The sequence below is a fragment of the Camelus dromedarius genome, chromosome 6, assembly GCF_036321535.1.
Source record: "Camelus dromedarius isolate mCamDro1 chromosome 6, mCamDro1.pat, whole genome shotgun sequence".
NCBI lineage: Eukaryota > Metazoa > Chordata > Mammalia > Artiodactyla > Camelidae > Camelus > Camelus dromedarius.
The window spans coordinates 22,942,476-22,966,713 of record NC_087441.1 but is presented as its reverse complement, the minus strand read 5'-3'; the positions used below and the strand labels follow the sequence as shown (position 1 = coordinate 22,966,713).

Genomic DNA, 24,238 nt, shown 5'->3' with positions numbered 1-24,238 from the left:
TACCACTGAAGAATACAACACTCCACAGGTGAGCATCTAGGACAAAATACAATTTTTCTGAGTGTATTGCACAAATAAGCCTTCTCTGAATGAGGCAGGAAAAAATGCTTTACCATATATACAGTAACATCTTTGACAGTATTTTTTTCAAGGCATAATTTATTGGTAAAAATAGAAAGTGAATCTTTTTTAAAAAAAAATCCTATTCTGCTATCCAATTTTCCTTTTGATCAAGTGATGGCCTCAAAAAAGCTTTATCAAGAAACAAATGGCAATCAAATGGAATTTCTATGTATCTCATAACTCAGAAATATTTATTTCTTCATAAACACTGATATTATAATAATAAAAGCATTAAATACTAATGTTCCTATCCAGTTTTTTAAAAATCAGAGAAACAGCATCTTGGATGAAGAAAGTAATTTGCTGCCATCTCGATACATGAATAATTTAATTTTGCAAGGCGAGTGTGACATTTGTACAAGATGTTTTTTCAACTATCCGTGATACATAGTCCCCATTAGGAGACTAGCATGGAGTAGGGCAACTTCCACAAATAATCCTTGAAAACAAGCACAGTGTCTGCAGATTGTCATCTGGTGCTAGCTTTCCCTCGCCCTTCATGAATGACCCTCCTCCACACACAGCCAGGGTGTTTAGCAGGATGCCTGGAGGAAGGTCCAGAACCCTCACACTGACCATGCTTCTTACTCCCTCCGTTTCAGGATTCAGATGGGGTTGATCAGCAACTCTCTGCTTTACATTCATGTTACTGAAATGTTCTGTCTCTAAGAAAGAAACACGTCAGACCCTGTTGATGGCAGTGTGGACAAAGAGTTCGTGACGTTACATAACAAGATTAAAAAACCTGGGTTAACAAATGACAATAACTTTAGGCATAAAGTCAGGACATTATTTTCTTAATTAATGAGTTTCATTCCATCCCCCCACTTCACCCTCTCATGATCTCTCTGTATAACATCTGTAGTCACCATCTTCCCACCAAACAACACTGGATGCCGGCTCCGAACATCCCTGAGAAGAACCACTCATTTGGGCAGAAGGTACCCATCAAAGCCAGGAAGGGAAGTCTGTCCACCAAGTCTTGCAGATTACCCAGCGTATTTTTGTATTATGAGGAAAAAATTATCAGTTGGGGGTTGGGGGTGGGGTGGGCAATGGATTGATGAGAACTTTTCAAGGTAAAAAAGCTGGAGCAGAACAGCCGTCCGGGACTAGAAGACAGTGCACCGAGCAGGGCGGTTCCCTGGACTGGGAATTCCTGGTGTGGACTCGTGATCATGAAGCACTGGGACAGAAGAGTATGGGAGAGCATGAAATCTGAGGACAAGAACGGGAGCCCTAACCCGTGTCCACGTGGCAGGTCTAGCCTGGTGCCAAGCGGCAAGATTGCTGTGTTTTAAAAGCACACAATAGTCTTTAGGAAAACAAACTAAAAATAGCAGCTAGAGTTAACAGTGCCTACTCCGAGCTGAGGGTTTCTGGGCACCATCTCATTCCACTCACCGGTGCTGACCCCAGCCCTGCGGTGTCTGAGCTGCTGCTGTTGAGGAAATGGAGACTCAGTGAGGAGCTTTGCAATGTTCAAAGGCCACAAGCATGTCAAGTGGGTGGGGCATGAATTAAAGCCAGGTCTGGGATGCTAACCACCTCTCACCTCTCCGTGGGCCCTGTGGGGACACCTACGGCAGGAACAGAGCAGAGAGCCAGGCCCCATAAGGGGCAAGCAAAGCGGGAGAACTGAAGGCTAAAATTAAGCATGGATTTTAAGCACACTTTTTATTGGGCACAGAAAAGTCCACAAATTTTAAGTGAGCAGATTAACGAACTGCCACAAAGCGGACACCCATATAATCAGCACTGAGATCAGATACAGAAGGTTCCACCCACAGAGGGAACCACCACCTTGACACCAACACCAGAGATCAGTTTTGCCTGTTTTTGAATTTTATATGATTGGAATCATACTCTTCCGTATTTGGCATATTTCACTCAACTTGATGTTTGTGAGATCCATCTGTGTGGTGGCAGGTAGCAGTAGTTTGTTTATTCTCATTGTTGTATGGTAACAGAATTACTTATCCACTGCATTATGAATGAACTTTTTGTTTTTCTCATTGTGGGTTACTATGAAAAGTAGAACTGTGAACATTCTCATGCATGTCATTTGATGAACATGTTTACATCTTTACATTGGGTATATTCCTTGAAAGGGAATTCGCTGGTTCATGGGGTGTAATTAGTCAGCTTATATAGTAGATACTGCCAAAATTTTTCCAAAGAGGAAAGACTGAGGGATTTAAAGGTTTTCTTCCATAGCAAGCAGGTACTCAAGTAAAAAAAAGAGTTTTAAAATATTGAAGGATACCATAAAAATTATCACAGGACCACTCAAATATCAGAAATAAATTAAAAGGAAAGTCTGTCTTTGAAAATCATCTGAATGATGGAAGTCCTTCTTGCCAAAGTTTCATGTAATAAAAGCCAAAGAGAAAATTGTTTGAAAGGGTTGCTGCATAGAGAAACTGGGCTGGCTACACACTGATGGAGACAGAGGAGCCCTGGGCCAAGGACTGTCATTTCTAGTCTTCAGCTTGCTAGATGAGACCTGGAACCTTAATGTCTCTGGACCTTGGTTTTTCTTTTTACATCTGTAATGACAGAATCACATTAGTTGAGCTCGAAGTTCTATTTGGGGCACGAACTTATGTGATACAAATAAGAGAGATGATGTTCTGGCCTGTCAGAAACAGCAAGAATTCAGTCCTGTACACTCTCTAGATAATGAATCCCAAGTTAAAAGACATAAAATCATGGATATACTTTTGTTGCAAAATAAAAGACAAAATAAAAATAGACGTTGGCTAGGCAGACACATGAAGGAACGCAGGGGAGTTCTAAGGACAACTTAAGTGTCAGAGAAATATTTGGAAATCTGATAAGGAAGTCTTTTAGGGAAAAAAGAGATTTGAAAATATTTAGCCAAAATGACCACAAGATTAAAAATAAAATTTTAAATATGCTCTTTAGGTCATAATGTTAAAGCATCACATTTTGTCATATGCAGTCCCCACTTCTCTTCCTTCTTATATATGCCACGTCCCAGCCCTGTCTTCTTTTACCCAAACACCTGCAGTATATGAAACAAATTCCAGAGAATTTGTCATTTTTCTCCTAGTTTTATTATAAGCCATTTCAATAACTATGTTCCTTTATACTTTTCCTGGAGTCAACAGCTTTTCTTTTTGATTTAAAAATAAAAATGTGCAAGCTTACTAATTTTCCTCTGCATGCTGTTTTGGCTACATCTCATTAGTTTTGAAATTTAACTTTCTCTAATTACTACTTTCAAAACAACCGACTTTCGTATTTAAATATCTTCTTTTCCTTCTATTTTTTAGCTGTAATACTAATGAGTTTTAAAATCACCTGATACAGGGTCTTACACTGAATAAAATCCACCTTGATAGTATCCATAAAAAACTTTGTCCATCTTGGTCTTTTTTTTTAAATTATTGAAGTACAGTCAGTTATAATGTGTCCATTTCTGGTGTACAGCATAATGTTTCAGTCATACGTATATATACATATATTCATTTTCATATTCTTTTTCATTATAGGTTACTACAAGATATTAAATACAGCTCCCTGTGAATCTTGGTCTTTTTTAAAAAATTCCCCCAACATCTATCCTGCTTTACACTTAAAGATAGGCCTTAAAAAGGTAATACACCCTGTCACGTGGCCTCTTTGTCTCTGCGGTGCCGTGTTTAAACAAGAAAGCACACTGAGCCAGCTGTGTAAGCAGCACACGAATCAATGTTGGCGCCCCTCTCTGGGCGCCTCCTTTTTACCCTATTGACATATGAGGTCAAGACCAGCGCTGTGAGGCTGCCCTGGCTTTTGTACAGATAAGGATTTCTTTCGTAGTGCCGTATTTTAGAAACTAAAGTTCTCTAGAGGAAAATACACTCAATGAAGTACCAAAGCCCTAACAGACCTTTGGACGACGTTCCGATGCTGCTCTGAGATGGCAGCGGGGCACCTGAAGCAGGGGAGGCTGGAGCGCAGCAGCAACAAAGTTTCTGTTCTTTTTCTAAGTTTCAGTTGACGTAAGAGTCATAGGTCTTTTAAGCCTATTGTACCATGAAAACAAATCCTCTCGTTTTCATTCTCCAATAGCGGCTGAGTTTACAGCAAGTCTGAGCTCAGCCCGATTCCCAGTGCTGGAGCCCATGCTGAGAACATTTGCACATGAACAGGAGAAAGAAGTGGGTACAAACCAAGGTCCTTACCAATCCACATAGGAAACCGAAAACCCAAAGTGCAAAGACCCCCACTGACGCTGCAGTGTAACCAAAGCGGCACATTTCACACACAGCACAGAGAGAACGGAAGTCATCAGTTACTGCGTCTAGCCAGGTTCCAGGCCAGCTTTACATGCATTATCCCATTTAAAGTTCGTGAACATCCTAAGAGTCAGGGGATTACCATCTGCGTGTTAGAAGTGAAAGAGTTGAGACGCAGGGATGTTACGTGACTTGCCCCCACTGCCACACAGTCCCACTGGCAGAGTCAAAGTCATCAGTGATTAGACAGCTCCACACAAGAGCCCATGAACCGGAGGCCAGACCTTTCTCCTAACCTGTTTCTCCTGCATTTCTCCTCTGAGCTTCACGGATTATTTTCCAGTTCATACTTTGTAATTTACTGGGAACTGGTAAGTTGTACACTTAAGACTCAGATGAGAGGACCATGGAGAGAAAGCGAGTTATCTGACATAATTATAAGGCTTTATAAGTAAATATAATGTCAGATGATTATAAGCCTAAAAGATCAGGATTTTGTTTTTGATATTACTTTTTAAAATACATTCCTAATACTCAGAGAAAAACTGGAGTGATTGAGAAGTTTAAAAAAAACAGTGGTAGAATGGAGAAAAAAAAAACCAAAGGTTTTTCCATTCAGAAGGAAGGGATGAAAACATACTTAGAAGGGGGGGAAAAATGGTAAGCAGACTTGGGTTAACAAGTGTGCCAAGTGTTAGGACCAAGGAAGAAAGGACGTGGAGGGTGACAATTTAGGAGCCAGCCTGGTCTTCAAACACCACTGGGCAGGAGGTTTGCTCTCATACTAAGTAAATGTTTTTTGTTGAAAAAATAAATACGCCAGGACAAAGAGGAGAGAGACTGGCTTAGAAAGCAAGAAAATGTAGACAGTATGTGAGTGATGAAATGAACGTGCAGAAGGTCAAACCAAACTCTCACTTCCAAAGTCAAAATGATACCTCAAATTCATTACACATATGAAATGACCAAAGCAAGCCAAAAAAAGAACATTTGTCAAGTTTTTAAACTTTGTTGGCAGTGCTGGCCCACTAAGTCAGTAACCCATTCTTTTTAATTTTCATTCTTCAACCAGCCATCCCAAGAATTATTTATAACGTTGTTATTTCATGTTTTGAGAAGGGTAGGTGTGTCCTCTAGAGAGATGTAGGCAGGAGTCAGTTTCTACAAAGGCAAGGAAGCAGCGTTATCGACTCTTAATTTCTGACTCCATTATCATCCTACACAGACACAACTGTTCTCTCTTTTGATACCAAGTCAACCATTTTCGTATTTAATATGGACAAATTCACTACACGGACAAAACACGGCCCGGACTTAAGTCTTTGACTGTCCTGTACCTCACAAATAAAATGAATGGCTTTTAGAATCTCAATAGGAGATTCCAGTATTTCTTAAATGAAGTCAAAATCAGTATATTTCAAGCACTTGGGGCGTGAGGGGTCCTCTGACAAGGAGAATGGCTCTCTTAAAGGCAGTATCAGGAAAGTTACGCTGAAAAGGAAGTACACGTCTCAAGTGTCCTACTTTACACAACGCTTGGAAAAACTAAGAATGAGCCTCTGATACCGTACTACCAAAAACAATCCTCATTCCTCTGATTTATTATTGTTAACCTTCCCTGCACGAAGTCAGCATACAATAATGTAGGATCCCCTTGGTTGATTTTTCCACTGGAGCTCTTGGAAGTCTAAGACATACTTGGGGGCATGCTTCGGGTCAACTGTGATGTTCCAGAGGTCAGGCAAGCTCTTGGATCAGCCAGAAATAAAGATCCCTTCCAGCTGTCAGAAAGAGCATTTAATTTTAGTGTCTGTCAAACACAGTCCATTCAATGTTAAGGTCCACTGGAAATCAAGCCTTCCTAACCAAGAAGCTCTCACAGCCCAGCCCCACGTTTCATGTTGTTTTCTAGGTGGAGTAGTTTTCTACCCCTGTGGTAACAAATTACCATCAACTCAGCACCTTAAAACAATAGCCACGTCTTTATCTCACAGCTGTAGAGCTCTGAAGTCCCACAGGCTTGGCTGGGTTCTCTGCTTGGGGGTCTCACAAGGCCAAAACCAAGGTGTCAGCGGGTGTGTGCTCTTACCTGGAGGCTGGAGAGGAAAATCTGCTTCCCAGCTCATTCAGGCTGTTGAAGTCAGTTCCTTCCCCCGGCTTCCCAGGGGCTCCCTCCATCTTCAAGCCGGCAACACGGAATCTTTGCCACACTTAATCTCTCTGATTCCTCCTTCGCCTTAGCTCTGCTCTTAAAGGCGCGTGTGATTACATTAGGCCCACCTAGCTAATCCTGGCCAATCTCCCTTTCTTAAGGTCCCTGAGTAGTAACCTTAATTACATCTGCAAAGCCCCCTTTTGCCATGTTGTGTAACACACTGGCAGGCGTGACACCAGGTGCTGAACGTCACAGGGGCGAAAATTTCCCTATCACAGTCAGTAGAGCAGAAAAGCAATTTTCCCTGATTTGAATCCCTCAATTCCAGAAGACTCAAACAGACGGTTTTACCTCGATAGTCAATTATGGATCAATCATTACATTGCTTATCTATACGTTTCTTGAATGGGTTAGTATTTTTAGTGTGTACTGCCCTTCCAGGTCAGAAATACTGCATCCTTCGTCCTGAACACCTGGCTGTGTTTAACAGCATCCGTGTCACTTACTCCTGTGGAATACTGGGATTCTGCATCCCAGACATGGTTTTCCCAGGTGAAATTCAAACCATTCACGGATTTTTTTGACACAGCTACTTCTCCTTCCCAGATAGATAATTTTACTTGAAATTCTTAGTGCATTTCAATTCCCGAGAAATTACTGAAAGAGAACAGCTGAAATGAGCCCCAGGATCTCTGGTCTGAACAGTTTATAACTTTATACAAGGGCAGGGTAGGTAACGATTTCCATTTTGCTTCTAATACTAAACCAGATGACACACCAGAATTTCCTTCATATATTTAAAGACTTTCAAACATTCATGAATTAATTCAACGAACATTTGTGTGATTTTTCAGCATCAAGGATAACGGATAACTCACGTGCCCTGCCTTCTAGGTTCTTACTGCCTCACACAGGAAAACAGACAGCTGTAGGACAGTGTGAGAGGCAGCACACGGGAGGGGTTGAAAGCCAGCTTTGGAATGTTGGTTACGGTGAGCTTCCAAGAGGAGGTAACATATGGACTGAGTTCTGTCCGTCTGATCAAAATATTAGATAGAAGTAACAGAGAAGAAATAGCTGAGGGTCCTGGTGCGTGCACAGATGTGCAAAAGCAGTGAATGTGGATGAGGGAAGAGGCTGGTGGGAACTGAGGCTGAAGAGGAAGACAGGGAGGTTCTTTCATGAAAGGCTCCTCTGCATCATGGGAAGGAAGTTAAACTTTATCCTGAAGCCAGCGGTGTGGTGAGGGGTGGGGGAAACTGAAGAGTTTCAGTCACACAAGAAACATGCTGAGGTCTGTCCCATTCCAAACAGAGTGTGGAGGAGGGGATCAAAGAGCAATTAGCCTAGAATCAGAAAGTTAGGAGCCTGATAAACCAAAAAAAAAAAAAAAAAAGCACGGAATGTGAACAGTCATCCACTGAGGCAGTGCTGGCCCAGGGGATGAAGAGGAGGGATGGGTTCCGGAACACATTAAAAAGGTGGAGTTGACAGGAAGAGGAGGAAGAGAGAGGAGGAAATGAAGAGGATTGCCAGTTTCCCTGCTAACATTCCAGGTACTTCATCTCATTTGGTTCCCGCAGAATCAACCCATCAAGTAGGCAGGGCAGCCGCTTCTACTTATTAGATGGGGAAATGGCTCACGGTGGTTAAGTGGCTTCCTCACAGTCAGTAAATGATAGACTCAGGATGGGAAAGCCTCTCTGGTTCCTAGGTTAAGAGTCTTTCTGCTTCACCTGCAAAAATTTCACTCTTGGTTAATCACGTCTGCAGATTTCAGGCTCCTCATCCTGAATGTGCGCATTTTAGTAAGATCTTAGCTGGCCATTAAAATGATGGCTCCACCACTTTCATTCTACTGAGCCAAAAATACAGCCTATAGGTCTAAGTTCCTGTAACTTTCAATAACTGTAACAGTTCACAGAGATAAAGGGGAAGTCTTCAATGCAGCTAAGCGCACAATCACTCAACAGATATTAACAGAGCACCTCTGGGTACAGTCTGATGTAAGGTCCTGAATAGTAACCAGCTTGTGCTCATAGTACCTAACAGGGACAGAAAAGTATGGTGACCAAATTGTAAGTATATTCACAGAGAAAACGGGGAACAAATGTTTTAACAGTAAGAGAATGAAACGCATAAAGGGGAACCCTCGAAAATAATCCAGGGGGTCTGAAAACTTAGATAAGGGATGGAAAGATCAAATGAGATGAAATTTCAATAGAAATAGTTAATAGATTTTTAAATTTTAAATAAATATAAAAAGGAAAAGCTCCCACATTTAAATGACGGTTTGCTGAGAGAAAAATAATCTCATATTTCTAAAGTTAATTTTAATCCCTTTTATTTTTTTGTTTACAGTCAATTGCCCATTCATGGGACTATGCAATGGAGCTCCGCCCCACCCCTTCGATTGAAAACTCAAAAGAGGAGAAAGTGCTTAAAGGATGTGTTTCTCCTTGGTGAGTAAATCCTCAGTCCTCTAGGAGAAGTGTAACCACTTCAGGACGGTGCTTGAGAGGAGCCGGCAAGGAACGGGCCTTTTCCCTAATGGTGACCTGCCACTTCAAAGACCAGAAAGGTACCCAGGAAACACGTCTCCCTCCCTGTCACCACAAAGTCTAGACTCGTTTGTTCTGAATGTTTGAATTTCTAGAAACACATTAACCTTTCTCCTCCTTTATGATCAGCTTCCCCCTCTTACAAGCCATTGATGATTGAAATTGTAGCATTAGATTTTTCCATCAGGTTGCTGCAGAAAACGAAACTTTGAAAGTTACAAATCTTTCTTGCTCTGCTTTTTGCCTTCATATTTTCAGTCCCATTGAAAGTACAAAAATCCCTTTTTCTATTTTAAGTTATCCTCAGAAAAGTCCTCCCCCCCCCCATGAGAGTGATGGCTCAAATCCTTTTCACCTGAACTAGGTTAAATATTGCATTTCGTACCTTTAATCACAAATACCGGTTGGAATTCTTTCTTGGTCAAGTTAATGGGATAAGCCCGCCAGGAGCTGAGAATCTAACAGGGAAGCCACGGCACCTATAACTACCCACAACGTGATATACGTCCCAGAAAACATGCCGATCCCACTCCGTGAGTGAGCTCAGAGCCTGCCCTCCATTTTAATGATGCTATGAAAGAAAAAAAAAAGTCGGGGTACTATAAAAGAGTGAAATAACCAGCACTTACCATGAGAGGACTTTTTGATATTTCTTATAACAGACCGAAGCTCAGCAAAACAAATACACGCAAAGGAATAAAAACTGAGCTGCTTATTAAACACTTCAGTTAGCTTCCGAATTTGGACAGGCCCCCTGCTGTTTTGTCCTAACTTAATCCCTATCCAAAAAAATAAATAAATAAAAGCCATGGGAATCAATCTTCCAAAATTCCAACAGAAACGCTCTCTTACCAAGCTTACTTCACGAAGACTAAAGGCACATCTCAATAACTGTATTAAATACACAGATAGCTACAGATTGGAACTGCCTTCCTTCCCACGGCAGAAAAGATGACAGTGTCTCACTAAAGACCATTCTTTCCACGAGCATCGGACAAGAGCATCACTCACCTGGGGCTGTGGGTCCAGCAGGGAAAGGTTTTCCTTTTCTGCCAGACTAAAGGACTGGACACAACAACAAGTTCTGTGGGTTAGAAAACCACCTTTCTCCCCTAGGATTTAGCTCCGGCCTCTGATTGATGCTCCCAAAATAAAGAGAGGTTGCCAAGGCATGGGCTTTCACTCGGAGTGAAATGGCGTTTTGAGCCATTTGTGTCACATGAGCTCACTTACATTTTGAAGGGTTCACTCTGGATGAAAAGAGATTGTCAAGGGAAGCTATGATCGTGGTGCAGGTGAGACCCAGGCAAGGAGCTGGCAGTGGAGGTGGTGAGAGGCAGTCAGATCCAGGAAGATATTTTTTAAAATGAGTCAATTGGATTTTCTCACACCTTGAATAGGGGTACGAGAGAAAAAGGAGTCACACACGACTTCAAGGTTTATGGCCTGCTCAACTGGAAAAACGGATTTGCTGCCCTTGGAAATGAGGAAGCCTGCAAGGGAAGAGCTGTGGGGACGGGGCAGTGAGGGGGTGGGGTACCGGGAGTTCAGGAAGTCGATCAGACGTCCCGTTGGAAATGTGGAGTAGGTAGCTGGTCAGTTACACTTGAAGTGCAGGGAGTGATCTCAGTTGGAGACAGAAATTGGGGCGTCAGGAGGACATCACAAACACTAGATTCCCTTACTGGAAAGCAGCAAAGGACCCTTGACACCTACCAGAGAATTGTCTTAGAATTAAAGCAAGAATTCTCGTTGTGCAGGGAGGGAAACAACACTCTGGCAGAAAGAAGCCAGTTCTCCCGTTTCCCTGCGGGGCATCCATCCAGTCGGACCTAATTTCTGACATCACACAGAGCTGCTGGGGGCCGGTACCCAGCGGGAGACAGAGAAAGGTAGCTGCTCCCCATGCATGGAGCACGAGGGTCACTTTCCAATATCGAAATGGGGGAAAGGGAAAATTAAAGAAAATCTAGTCACACACTGTCCAAAACAGCAGTCTGGGTGAACTTCGGCGTGTCACGTGCCAGAGGAATCTCATCTATTATGGGGGCTCCTGTTTTCCCCTCAGCTCACAGACACTTTATCTTTTGCAGATAACAAGCCAACAATGGATCTATTCAACAATTTCGTGAAGGTGAATGAGAGGCGGGGCGCAACTAAGACAAACTCATTTTCAGCCAAATTTACTATCATAAGCCAAAAAGCTTATAAACAAAGATCTATATAATATCTGCCATACGAATGTTAACTTTCTATGGGAAACAGAAAAGGCAGTTCGATGTTCTCAGTGGGTGACTGAAGAGAAGCCTGTTCCTGTCCTAGTCTTATAATCTCAAATCTAAAGTGACGGCAAATATCAAACTAATGTTTGTTTTAAATCACACTGAAAGCCATCAAACATTCACTCATCTGCATTCAACCCTTTCGGTGTTTATGGACTCTGCATTTTGGGAGGATGGACATCAGTGTCACCTTTCGAGGATGCTACTTTTTCTTACTTACCTTGTAATTTATGGACCATTCAGTTGGACAACTTACACTCACTAACCTGTTCTCTCTGAGGTGGAAAATGAGCTGCCAATTACCAACAGAAGACAAAATAGAGTGAAAAGCGAAATACCCCAAAGGTTAAGGAGCCCTTGTTACCCATTCCTCAACAGTCAACATGAGATGAGGACACTTCTATCTATGAAGGATAAAGCTACCCATCCACCCATTCCTCTCATCAAGACATGGAGATTTCTTTTTTTTTTAAATACAAGGCAATTTTATAAAAGGCACCGTAGAAGCAGTCCAAATCTTGTTTTAAATTTTCATTAAGTACTTGTTGTGCCAGGAAATATTTCCAAAAAGGAAAAGTTTCGTCTCAATTGCTGTGGGAGCAAACACTTCCGCTGGAGCACTTAGAACCGTGTCCAGATGCTCTCCCTGGCTTCCTGGGCTTCCAAAATGTTTGTGTTGCTACAATGCTCATTTGCCAGTATGTGTGATTTATGATACTCTGTGTTCATCTGGATGTGTTTACACCACTGTGATTCCAGAAAACTTCACAAAAGTTGGTGTAAATATGTTGCAATGAAAACCCAGAAGTGTATCTGCCTTTTCAGTCACACCACATTCACAAATTATGGCACACATTTCCCTTCACTTTCACAAGCCCAAGGTAAATCTAATCAGTAACTCTATGATGCACTTTGAGAGGTCAAATCTAAATAATATTACTACATGCTTGTGGGAAAATGTCCAGCATCTTATGTAAGTTGTTACTTAATCCTCAATATTTTGTCCAGTAGAAGCTACTCTCACAGCTAAGGAGATCTTTACTCAAGCTTATATTATCAATAGACAGAGCTGAGATTTCTTGAATCGTCTTCACTCACCTGTTAATGCTTTGTTATCTGGGTCATCATTAGCAGGGAAACCCTTTGAAAATTCTGTCTTTCCTTTGTTTTCAAAGTCGGTATCTTGAGGAAAGAGGAGCTCCTCGCCACCAAAAGCAGGCATAAGCAGGAGCCCCTTTTGAGATGACAGGAAAACAGCTGGAAATCTCTTGAGTGCCGAGGAGACCTGGGCCTGGGAGAAGTCCAGAAGCATGGGAGATGGAAGGCTTTCCATGGAGTGGAAGGTGCTTGGTACATAATCAGAGCCCATCAAAATCTGATAAGTAAATAAATACTTACACCCCAAATTCTATCAAGATAGTTTGATCTGATGTGATGAACCTCAGAGGTATTTCAGAATATCAATAAATTTTGGATGAATCTAGATATCACCTTGGGATAATACTGGTCTTTTTGTACATAAAACCAGGATTCTGTTACAGCAATAATTTTCTAGTGGAAAAGAAGGGACCAGAGCATCCTTTGTCCTCTTTTTCCCCCCTAGTTTTATTTTATTATTATTATTTTTTATTTTATTATTATTTTATTATTATTATTTTTTAATGGAGGTCTCAGAATTGAGCCCAAGATCTCATGCATGCTAAGCATGCACTCTACCACTGAGCTATACCCCTATTCCCTGTCTTCTTAAAATTAGGAAAGGGTGTGGATAAAGCAAAAACTCCAGACTTGTAAGCCATGGCTAAGGAAGGAGAGACGGGGTACCATCCAGGGCTGGGTGCTTCCACATGCTTTGCTTTCTCTTGCCACAACACCTCACAGGCATCTTCTGAGGCTCCCTTTTCATTTGCTGAGGAATCTTTTCTGTTTGAAAGCAGAAAAGTCACTGCTCTCAACTTCTTAGTTTCCCCAGCCAATCTTCTACCAACTCCGGAATCTCCTGGACTCCTGCCTCCTCCCGAAGCCGCCTTAACCAATCTGGATGCCCTCCACTTTCCTCTCCTAAGTTGTGAGGCAAGTGACAGCGCATCCTGCCCTCACTCCTCCGGAAGTCAGCGACTTGGGAGATGCCTGTGTCCCGGCTTTCATTCTAAAAGTTTCCGAAGCTTGCCCAGTTTCACTCAGTGAAATAAAACCACGAGCAGCATAGATGTCCTCTTATGGTCATCAGAGGAGAGATTTTCCTCTTTTATTTGCAAATGCTGTCTTGCCAAACTTCTCAAGAACAAACATGTAATATATAATCTGACTTCTGAAAACCATTCTCCACTTAACTGTAAATTCACTTACACTACATTTCAACTCATGGTTCCTAAAGCTCAGTTTATGCTATTTATAACTTTTTGTTATAAGAAGACATTCCAGTGAAGAAATGGCAAAGAGCACTCACATTTTTCTTATTGTGCAAGACCCCTCCCACCCCACCACCCTAATTAAGCCCTCGGTCAAGTCCACAAGGACTTTTGTCTCAATGGCTCTCAGTGTTAGCCCCATTTTGACAATATCAACAATAAAGATTCTAAACCCAATCTAAGCTAACAAAACCTGATAAATATGACATAATCAGCCGATGGAGGATGAACATTGCAAACATGATACCAAATAGTTTGTCATTATACTGCTGCCTGTCAATGAAGACCTCTTAATTTCAAATGCGATTGCCATATATGGTTTCATAAAACAATGGACATTTTGCAATTTAAGAATCTCCATCTTCCTAGAAATCAAAAGCTTCACAGATAAACAAAAGCTAAAAGAATTCAAACCACCAAACCATTTTTACAACAAATGTTAAAGGAACTTCTCTAGTCATCAAATCATAAGAAAAGGAGAAAGAGAGAGAGAAAAAAAATAAAAAGACCTACAAAAGACTGCCTTGGCAGTTCGGGGTCTTTTATGGTTCCATATAAATTTTGGAATTGTTTGCTCTAGTTCTGTGAAAAGTGTTGTGAGTAGTTTGACAGGGGTTGCATTGGATCTGTAGATTGCATTGGGTAGCGCATCCATTTTGATAATGTTGACTCTTCCAATCCAAGAGCATGAGATATCTTTCCATTTCTTTGTATCATCTTCAATTTCCTTCACCAATGTTCTACAGTTTTCAGAGAATAGATAACCTCCTTGGTTAAGTTTATTTCTAGGTATTTTATTATTTTTGATGCAATGGAAATGTTTATGCCAGTTATAAAATTCTGTTTTTTGAAGTAGGGAAAAAAAAGTGAACGAAGGGCTGCAAATGGCAAAATATCCTTCTTTCTTATGGGTGAGTTGTATTCCATTGTATATATATATGCTGTATCTTCTTCATCCATTCATCTATTGATGTGCACTTAGGATGCTTCCATATCTTGGCAATTATAAATGATGTTGCTGTTAATAGCAGGGTGTGTGTATCTTTTTGAATTAATTCTTTTTTTGTGGTTGGCTTTGATAATTATGTAAGTTTAAAAAGTTAAAGCTCTAAACATTCTTAGAAACAATGAACAGTACATATATATATATAAATTTAAAAAAATTTTTTAGATGTGTAGTATATTGTGTATATGTATTTATATGCAATACATGTGCAGTCAAATTATAACAATTCTACATAATTAAACTGAAAAATGGAAGAAAAAAAAGAATCTCCATCTTCCTACCCTGCATCCCCAATGCGTTTAATCATGTAAAAGCTATTAATTGCTTAAAGACCCTTAGGTTGTTTCAGCAGAATTTTCTTCTGATGTTCAAAATAGAAAAATACATACCCCTGCAAACCTCTGTGCCTGGCTGATGGTGGTGACAGGATGTCCTGAGCGGTAAATCACCTTTATCACACTGGCCCATCTGCTTTCATCTACTAACTATCACCTTTACTAACATGTGTGCAGATTACCGATTATACCTTTGCAACTAGAGGGAGTTCAATGCTTCTTAGGTATAACAGAGCTCCCCCAATGGGCAATTAGAGGAGGAAAGGAAAAACACTGGAAAAGAGGGACGCAGAAATGAGCAAAGAAAACAATAGGTAAAAATGGGATATTCAAGTGGGGAATTTAACGGAAACCTTTGCCAATGCTTTTGGGAATTCGAGTCATCTGATTTGGTTCCACCAAATTACCCAGAGCACTGTTCTTGCACAGAGCATGCCCCACAGACAACCTGACCCCCAGCTCTGCGCGCCTCGGGCAGCAAAGCTCTGTTAACTGCTCTTTCATTCCTGAAGGATAGCATCTCCTAGTTTTTATTAGATCATCTATTCAGTGTGGTGATCTGGTTTCCACTGCAACATATTTAAAAGCAAGATTTTGATTAGTAGTGGAAGGAAGAAAGAGAACTGGAAAGCATGATAAAGTTTTCAAGAGAAAGACAAAGGAAATAAAGAGCCAGCTTTGTTTGGTTTATTAAATTTCAAGGGCTTTGCCCGCCAGTTTGAAAAATGCATGATATCACCAGTGTGTTTATTAAAAGTGCTACTTTAAATTGCAGATTGAGCAAATGTGAATTCCCCTTGGTAACTGTAGGATATTGGATAGCAATTATATGCAATTTTTGGATGAAAGGAGGGGGAAAGAATAGGGGAGACTTGCAGGACTACGGTTCTAAAGGCGGCTGCTAATTTAACTAAATTTCAGAATCTGATTGTATGATAATAAAATGTCCAGACTCACACAGATGCAACATCCCCAGGGTCACTTTGCATTTTGATTGTTCAAATCTCTTAAAATGATGCTCAGAATTGAACAGTAAAATAGCATAAACTTGGCTTACTTGACAGTTTATTACTGGATTGAAGAAAGGGTGGGGAACCTTCCAGAGCAAATGGTTGCTTGCTAGCTAACTTGAAAAATGCACTTGTTTCAGCACAGAAATAACAAATCTGTTTCTGATTCCAGACATTATTTTCCAAATGCTGCCAAGAAAAGAATCTAAGGAATTCTTTTACATGCACAACATACACGAGACAACTGGCAAGAGGCCTGTGATCGGTTCCAGGGCGCGCGAGGAGGAAGGACAGAGCTGAGTCTCTAGGATGAACTGCCCTCCTGGGAGCAGAAGGACATGCTTGACATAGTTCATAGCTGTAATCTCCAACATAACTCTGCTATTATTAGACAACCTAAAGGCTTTCCTAAATCTGTAACTTGTGAAGCAGGAAAGGAAATAGACAGGACCCCACCATGCTGAGTATGCAGGCAGCTGAGATACGCCCACTCTGCACAATGCACCACTTTCCCAATCCATGAAACTTGATTTCTAGATCTTGGACAACACAGAATAAGAGGGAGGGAAAGAATCCAGTCCAACACCAAAGCCAGGTTTAAACCCCTGGAGAGAATGCTGATCAGGTAAAAATCCAACATTAAATTCAGAAACTTCAGACCCATGATGGTCACGAAACATACTGAAATTATTCTCAGAGCACAGAAAACTCTGTGTATTAATCCTTTCCATATTAAGAGCAAGGACATTTTTAAAATAAAACCTTGTTTTTAAACTCAACCCACAGAAGTCTCCTGCTTTAATGTTTTAAAAATTATGTAATGATCGAGCCAATGATTCAAAAGTACACAATTTAGCACACATCACTTCTGTTATATTAATAAGGGAGAAACTTAGCAACAGAATCCACTCTGGAGAGAAGGAGATAATAGGAAAACGCTAAGAGACTGAGTCATCCAACAGACCAAGCTATCTAACGCAACTGTTTAAATTTTTGGCTCACACTGAGTTGACTGCAGTGAACTAAATTCAATTTTGTTTTTCCCCTCCTCAGCAGGATCAGAGTTCATGAAGGAAACTGGATCGTTTATAGGAAATAAAAGGCGGAATTCTCTTTTGCATGACTGACCAGAGTGGGTGAACAGTCAACCCTTCTACCTACACCTACAAACTTGTCTTAAGTTTGCAATGCTCCACGTTTCCAATGCATCATCAAAGCAGGTGCACTGGACAGTCACCCTTACAGCTCTCCATTAAACGCACCCCCTATAATGCGGCCCTCAGTCAGTGTGCCTTTGTGCATGGTCCATTCTAATATGGGGTGGCTAGTGTCCCTCCCAAAATCCATGTTCACTAGGAACCTCAGAATGCGACTTTATTTGAAATAAAGTCTTTGCAGATGTAATCCATTAAGATGAGGTCACATACTGGATTAGGGTGGGCCCTAAATCCAATGACAGGTGTCCTTGTTTTTTTTTTTTAAAAAAAAAACATGTGACACAGAGTCACAGAGAGACACAAAGGGAAAAAGGCCATGTGAAGACAGAGGTACTACCACCAGCCATGAGATACCTGAGGCCACCAGAAACTGGAAGAGGCAAGGGAAGATTCTCCCCTAGAGACATCAGAGGGAGCATGAACCTGCCAACACCTTGCCTCCAGAACTGTGAGAGAAGAAATTTCTGTTTTAAGCCACTCGCTTAGTGGTTAATTTGTTACAGCAGCGCTATGAAACTAATGCAGATTTGTCCACTAGCCAGTGCCAATGTTCTGCTGACCAGTCTACACTAAGATTACCACAGGAAGCAAAATTAAGTGTTTGAGCACTTCACTACAACTGTTTGACACTGTGGCACTATCGCACAGCACGTGATTTTCTGTTTCACAAACTGTGATGGGTTGGAAATTAAGAGGAAAAAAACTGTCTTCTCAGTAAGAGATGCGCTGAAGAGATAATTAATATTTATAAAGATGAAGCTGGTGCACTGTAATTAAGAAATCTGCATTTTTCTGGATCATCTCAGAGAAACTTAAACTATGTTCCATGAAGCTTTAGAGGTAAAAATATTTTATTCTAATTTTTGAAAATAGAGCAATCCATGAATGGTATACAGTATATGCCTGGTGTTTCCTGTTAATCATATTATTTGATTAGCCGGACACTCACTTCCCAGGCCACTGATTACACAGTGAAGGGACAACACACCATGACTTCAGGAATGACAGGGACCCTGGCGGAACATGAGGGAACATCCTCCCACAGCCTGGGAGCTTAGACGTCGCTCACACGAAACGTACCTGGGCAGAGTCAATGTATCGGAACTATTTCCATGGCGATAGTACAGAATGACTGTAACTATGTGAACTATTACAGCCAACAGCAGTGACAAAGATGACATCTCTCTTCAAAGAAGGCACTTTTTCTAGCACTAAACTGACCAAAAGCTGAGTAGACATGACTTCAGAAAAGACAGTCTAAATGGAGAAAAGGAAGCCCTCCATCAAGGGGGGAGGCTGTCTGATGTGTTTTCTTTCAACAATCAAAAGAAATACATGGGAACATGATTTGACCCAAAAGAAGGGCAGTCGTGTTTCCTCTAACATCCACACTAATCGAAACCACTAACTCAGTAGTTCCTAAGACCTCAGGTAGCCTCAGAAACGGGCCAATTAATGAAATCCTCTGAAGAAACAAGAGGGAAACACAAACATAGTAAGAACACAAAGCTCTCAAGTAGCCCTTAATATTCCTGTGTTTAATCTCACTCACAATGACTTTATCATGAGTTGGCCTCATATGCAGGACAAGGGCAACCTAAAAATCATTACTGTAAACCAAGAGGCTATAAATCACAGGAAGAGAGCCAAATGTCAACTGCTGTGCTGGCTGCTGGGAGATCAGAAAGCGGGCTTTAAAGGGGATTGTGGATTCCTGATTAGAACACACACTTCAGCATAAAAGCATTCAGTTGTCATCACGTGCCATTCACTTGACTCTCTAAAAATTTCCTAAGTTACCACGGAAACTTAGAGTCCATGAAATTGATAGATTCTTTAATAAAATGGAATTGCTGTTATGGGAATGGGTGGAGGCAAACACATTGATGAAGCAGAAGTCGTGCCCTGCAACAACTCCACACCTGCATTCAATTAAAAATCCTAAACCGGAAGCTATCATTAGATCATAATGATTTCAACTAGACTGTGGAAATTACACTAGGGTAGCATGCACCCTTGTCCAATAATACTAAATTTTGGCTTTTCACAGTTACACTTTTTCCCAAGCCGAAAATTCTTTGAGAAACAGCATCATGAGAGCTTATAACTCATTTTATCTAAAATTATTTTCCCAAAATATTCAAATTCATTTCAGCCAACGAACCCCTTAGAAACCCACTTCAACTTGATACACTCTAGAGTAAGAATTAGTTGAATTCTTAGGGAGAGAAAGCTGTGATGTTTTCTTCTGTTTTTACCCCATCAATTTTATCAAATTTGTACCAACCATATAAATAAATATCTCAAACTTAAAGTTTAATATTAAAGACATTGGTGGTTTTTAAGGTGTCCGGTTAGGGTTAAAACTGAAAAGGCTGAGACTAGACAACCCTCGTCTATACCTCAGTAACAGAGTGAGGACAAAGGAGCCAAAGCAAGCCGAGATCACTTTATTTCCAAAAATTGAAAAGCTGTCAGGAACTTCACATCAACAGAATGACATACACTGAAAGATATGAACAAAGTAGTCTACTCCAGTTAGAAGGAAATTCATTTTCACTCCCCCATTTCAACAATCTCATAGAAAAACACACTCTCAAATGCTGAAATTAATTACATTATGACAAGAGTTGGAAGAAATATAGAGTTGAAGAAAAAATAATTGCCTAAGAAGAGAAAATGCTCTTCAACTAATCAAGGAATCACTACATATATCCATCATCTTCCAGTACTTCCCAAAGTACTATAATCAATAAACACATTGTGAGAACGAGAAGTGTGTTCCATGGTGAAATTAATTTCCTTCCTGAATTCACACATTAAAGCTTAAAACAACAGAATCATTCCCCCTTTCTATTCACTCTACTCCTTTACATAAGCAGCTCATCCCATGAAAACATCTCTAACAGGACTCATACTACTGTAAACCACTCCCACTTAAATTATTAAGTTTCTAAACTTTTAATTACTTTCGTCTCTGACAAAACATGTACAAGACACATCCAAACAGAGAAATCTTTTTGTCTGAAAGAAAATCCCACCTCCCCAGCGGGAGGTCTTTTTTCCTGTTTGCAACCAAAAAAGAACAATGACTTTTTCACTTTCATACTTAACAAAACTCCCCCAAACTTTGATCCTAATAGAACCAGCCCTGTGATTTAGACTCTGAGGCCAAATGACCATTTTTCTAACTACCACTTTCCAGCCCGAGTGGACCCCAAGCCCCCTCACCTTTCAGGCAGAACATGGTGAAGCAGTTCCATGGAGGGGCTGGTGCAGCCTGCAGCGCTAGGCACAGCTGTCTCCCAGCCCACCTCCCCGGCCCTCACTGCCAGAGAGCGGGGCAGTCAGCCAGCGCCTGTGATTACAGGAAGCCACTGCCCAATCCCCAGCTTTCTGGGCTGAGCTGCTGACACCTCCCTATCTGTCACGCGTTGTTTCACACCCTAGAATGGGCCGGGATCGTCTTGGAAAGTGAGGGGAGCCGGGGGTGAGCCGTCGCTGTCCGTCCAGTCCAGGGCGGTGGAGCACGGGGCAAGCCCAGTTGTTTGTCTTATCCGTCAGCATTTTCCATTGCAGCCGATGTAGCCCCTCATGTGATCGACAACACAAAAAAGAAATCACTCGATTTGGTTTAACTGTTTGCTATTAATTATCAGGACTATTCTTTGACTTCAGCATTCCATTCCTAGTTGCACTCTTTTTTTCTCCCCCCTGATCTGGAACAACTCCTATACTGGTTCAGAATTAGCACTAAACATTATGATGTGAAATTCTGTGCACAGCTGTCTGAGTCTACCTAAACGTGTGGATGTGTGTGAAGTGCTCAAAACAGAGTAAAGCACAATGGAAGTGTTGACTATCACTATTACTACGACTAAACTACTACTACTACTTTTTTTTTTTTTTTAGATTGTTTGTTCTTTAATGGTGGTACGGGGGATTGAACCCAGGACCTCGTGCATGTTAAGCTTGCGCTCTACCACCGAGCTCCACCCACCCCCCACTACTACCACTATTACTATATTTGTGTGTGAGGATTAAAAACGCGCAGGGTGGCACACTTCCATGGCATGGCAGTTTTTCACATGAGGAAACAAAGATTAAAGTATTGAAGCTGACATTGGAGTATGTGAATTTCTAACACTGTTGCAGCCCTAATCAGAGCATTACGCATCTCCTCCTCCTCTAGAAAGCTAAATTCACTCTGGCAAGTTCAAGGTTTACTTTACTGTAAACCCTTTAACACAGGTTGAAAGGCGAAAGAAGGAATTTTATTGCAGATCTGAAGAGAAACAGTCTACAGACGTGGCCTCGGGAGCACCCTGCCTGAAAGTGCCGTCTGAACCGCCAGCGGCCCCCCGACCCTCTGAGACTCTCAAGCCTCCTGGTCACAGGAAGTGACCATTGTTCCCAAGGCCTGTTGCTGTGTGCAGGTCTTCCTTTTGACTCCACAGGATACAGGAAACTGACTCACAGAACCAGTTTATCTGTCTGTCTGTGTCCTGGGGTGCCTGCTGCAGCCCTTGCTACCTGCTATGGATGCTCTGTGTCTTCTGGCTTTCAACATGTGGCTCAGAATAGCCTAGCTCTTTTCTCATCTTCCAGTATCACCAGCAAGGCCTGGTTAATAAGTTCCCTACCATGTGGAAGTCGCTGTACTAGTTGCTATGATCACAGAGAAACCCAAGAGATCCCAAGCCAGAAGCTGGTTGGGATGGGGGAAAAAAAAAACCTGCATGTGGAATGACAAACAAGGATATTAATTCTTAGAAGAGAACTGGAAAAAACCTCAAAGCATCTCTCACTAAGGAGACCAATTCAGAGATGGTGAGTTGCCCAACTAAGTAGCAGCCACGTCAATATCAAAGTCAAACCACCTGACTCAGCCTTTTCCATCGCACCATGTGACCCTCCCCACAGAGGCTCAGAGTCATTCTTTATTCTTTCCTGAGTGGTCTTCCACGCAATGTGTGAACTGCAGAAATATTCCTTGTGGGTTAGATTCAACTTTTTAAATTGCACACAGAGAGAGAAATTCTACACTGTGGAGAGTTAAGATCTCTGAACATAGATTAGTACACAGGGCTTGGCGTGGTTGCATGTGTTTCACAGCACTCAATGAATAATCATTGTTAAACCTTTTAATATAGAGATAATCTGATATGCCACAAAGAACCCTGAATTGGAAAGTAAAGAGAACATGACCACAGCTGCATCTGTAGCCTTGTCTAGCTGGTCTCTACAGCAGTTCCTACCTGTAAAGATGGGGCTAAATTAACTCTAAGTCTATCCTTCTAACCTACTCCATTAATTTTTTTTGCTGTGACATATATAGATATAGATATGTATATTAGTATAACATAGATAAGCATTTTGTTAGGTGTATTATGTCAGGGAAAAAAGACAATGCAAAAGGTAAGTGGGTAAATAAATAACTATAATACAATGTGATAAATCATATGATAGAAGAATGTGCAAAATTCATAAATGATCAATGATACTTCTTGCCTATTACCATCTAATCAAGCTACTCTTGCTAACCAGGTTAAAATACCTATAATTTAATGTAAGGAGTTGAATAGTGTCCCATTCCCCTCCCACAAGGCTCCTGTCTACCAGAACCTCAGGATGTGACCGTACTTGGAAATAGGGCCCTTTGTAGACATACTTATGGGAAGGATCAAGATGGGATGATACTGGATTAGGATGGTGTTAAGGACAATACCAGTATCCTTATAAGAGGCAGAAAAGGACAACAGAGACACAGAGAAGGCCACATGAAGATGGACGTCAAGACTGGAGTTATGTGGCCACAAGGCAAGGACCACCTAGAGCCATAGAAGCTGGGAGAGGCAAGGAAATGTTCTCCCCCAGAGCCCTGGGAGGCATGTGGCCCTGTAGACACCTTGATTTCAGACTTCCAGCCTCCAGAACTGTGGCAGAATAAATTTCTGTTGTTTTAAGCAACCCCATTTGTGGAACTTTGGTACCGCAGCTCAAGGAAACTAATACATTTAGCAAGGTAACAACTGGGGAAGAAGGGATGTGATTTTTTTTTTTCCTTTTAAAACTGACTTCAGTTTATGATCACATGGGCTTAAAACCTGCTTTTCCCATATTGCTGTACTTACAGTGGCTAAATTTTTACTGAAAAAAAAAAATCCTTCCATAATATAACTAACACTGCTCAAAAGCACAAATACCATCTTCTATTAGATCAGTGAAATCATAGGTATCATCCTCTGAAAAGTTCACAGCATGAAATGCAGGCAGTGGAGATAGAACAGGCTTTTATTAATATTAAATCAGATTGTCATTAAAAAAATAAACTCACTGTCTTCACTACCAAACAACTGTGAATATATCTGAAAAATAAAACATGAAAAGGCATACAGTTCAAATTAGGAAAAATATTAAGAACTATTTATTAAAATTACTATCTGGGGATGGAGGTAGTGGGGGGACATAGATAGGTGAGGGAATTAAGAGGCACAAATTGTCAGTTACAAAATAAATGAAATGTACAGTTTGGGGAATATAGTCAGTAATTACATAATAACTTTGTTAAGGTGACAGATGACAACTAGACTTACCATGGTGATCATTTTGAAATACAGAGAAATATTAAATTACTGTGTTGTGTACCAGGAACTAGGGATGTATGTACAACATGAGAGAGAGAATTAACATGGCTTTATGTAAATATGAAAGTTGTTAAGAGAGTAAATTCTAAGAGTTCTCATCACAAGGAAGAAACACTTTTTCTATTTCTTTAATGTTCTGTCTGTATGAGATGGATGTTCACTCACTTACTGTGGTCATCATTTCATGATGTATGTAAGTTAAACCATTCTGCTGTGCACCAGTGCTGTATGTCAATTATATCTC

The 24,238-nt window shown here is 41.0% G+C and overlaps 1 protein-coding gene across 3 annotated transcripts in view; it reads right to left on the bottom strand.

Moving 5' to 3' along the window:
- Positions 1-24,238, bottom strand: part of NHSL1 (NHS like 1) — a 119,953-nt gene that overhangs the window by 75,170 nt on the left and 20,545 nt on the right. Inside the window, exon 1 of one of the 3 annotated variants that reach the window (XM_031456432.2) lies at positions 20,579-21,333. The exons of the other annotated variants lie outside the window; for them this stretch is intronic. Coding sequence (XP_031312292.1) covers positions 20,579-20,594 — 16 coding nt within the window. The 5' untranslated portion in view covers positions 20,595-21,333. Of the gene's footprint in view, positions 1-20,578; positions 21,334-24,238 lie in introns of those variants that run through there. 3 annotated transcript variants of the gene reach the window in all.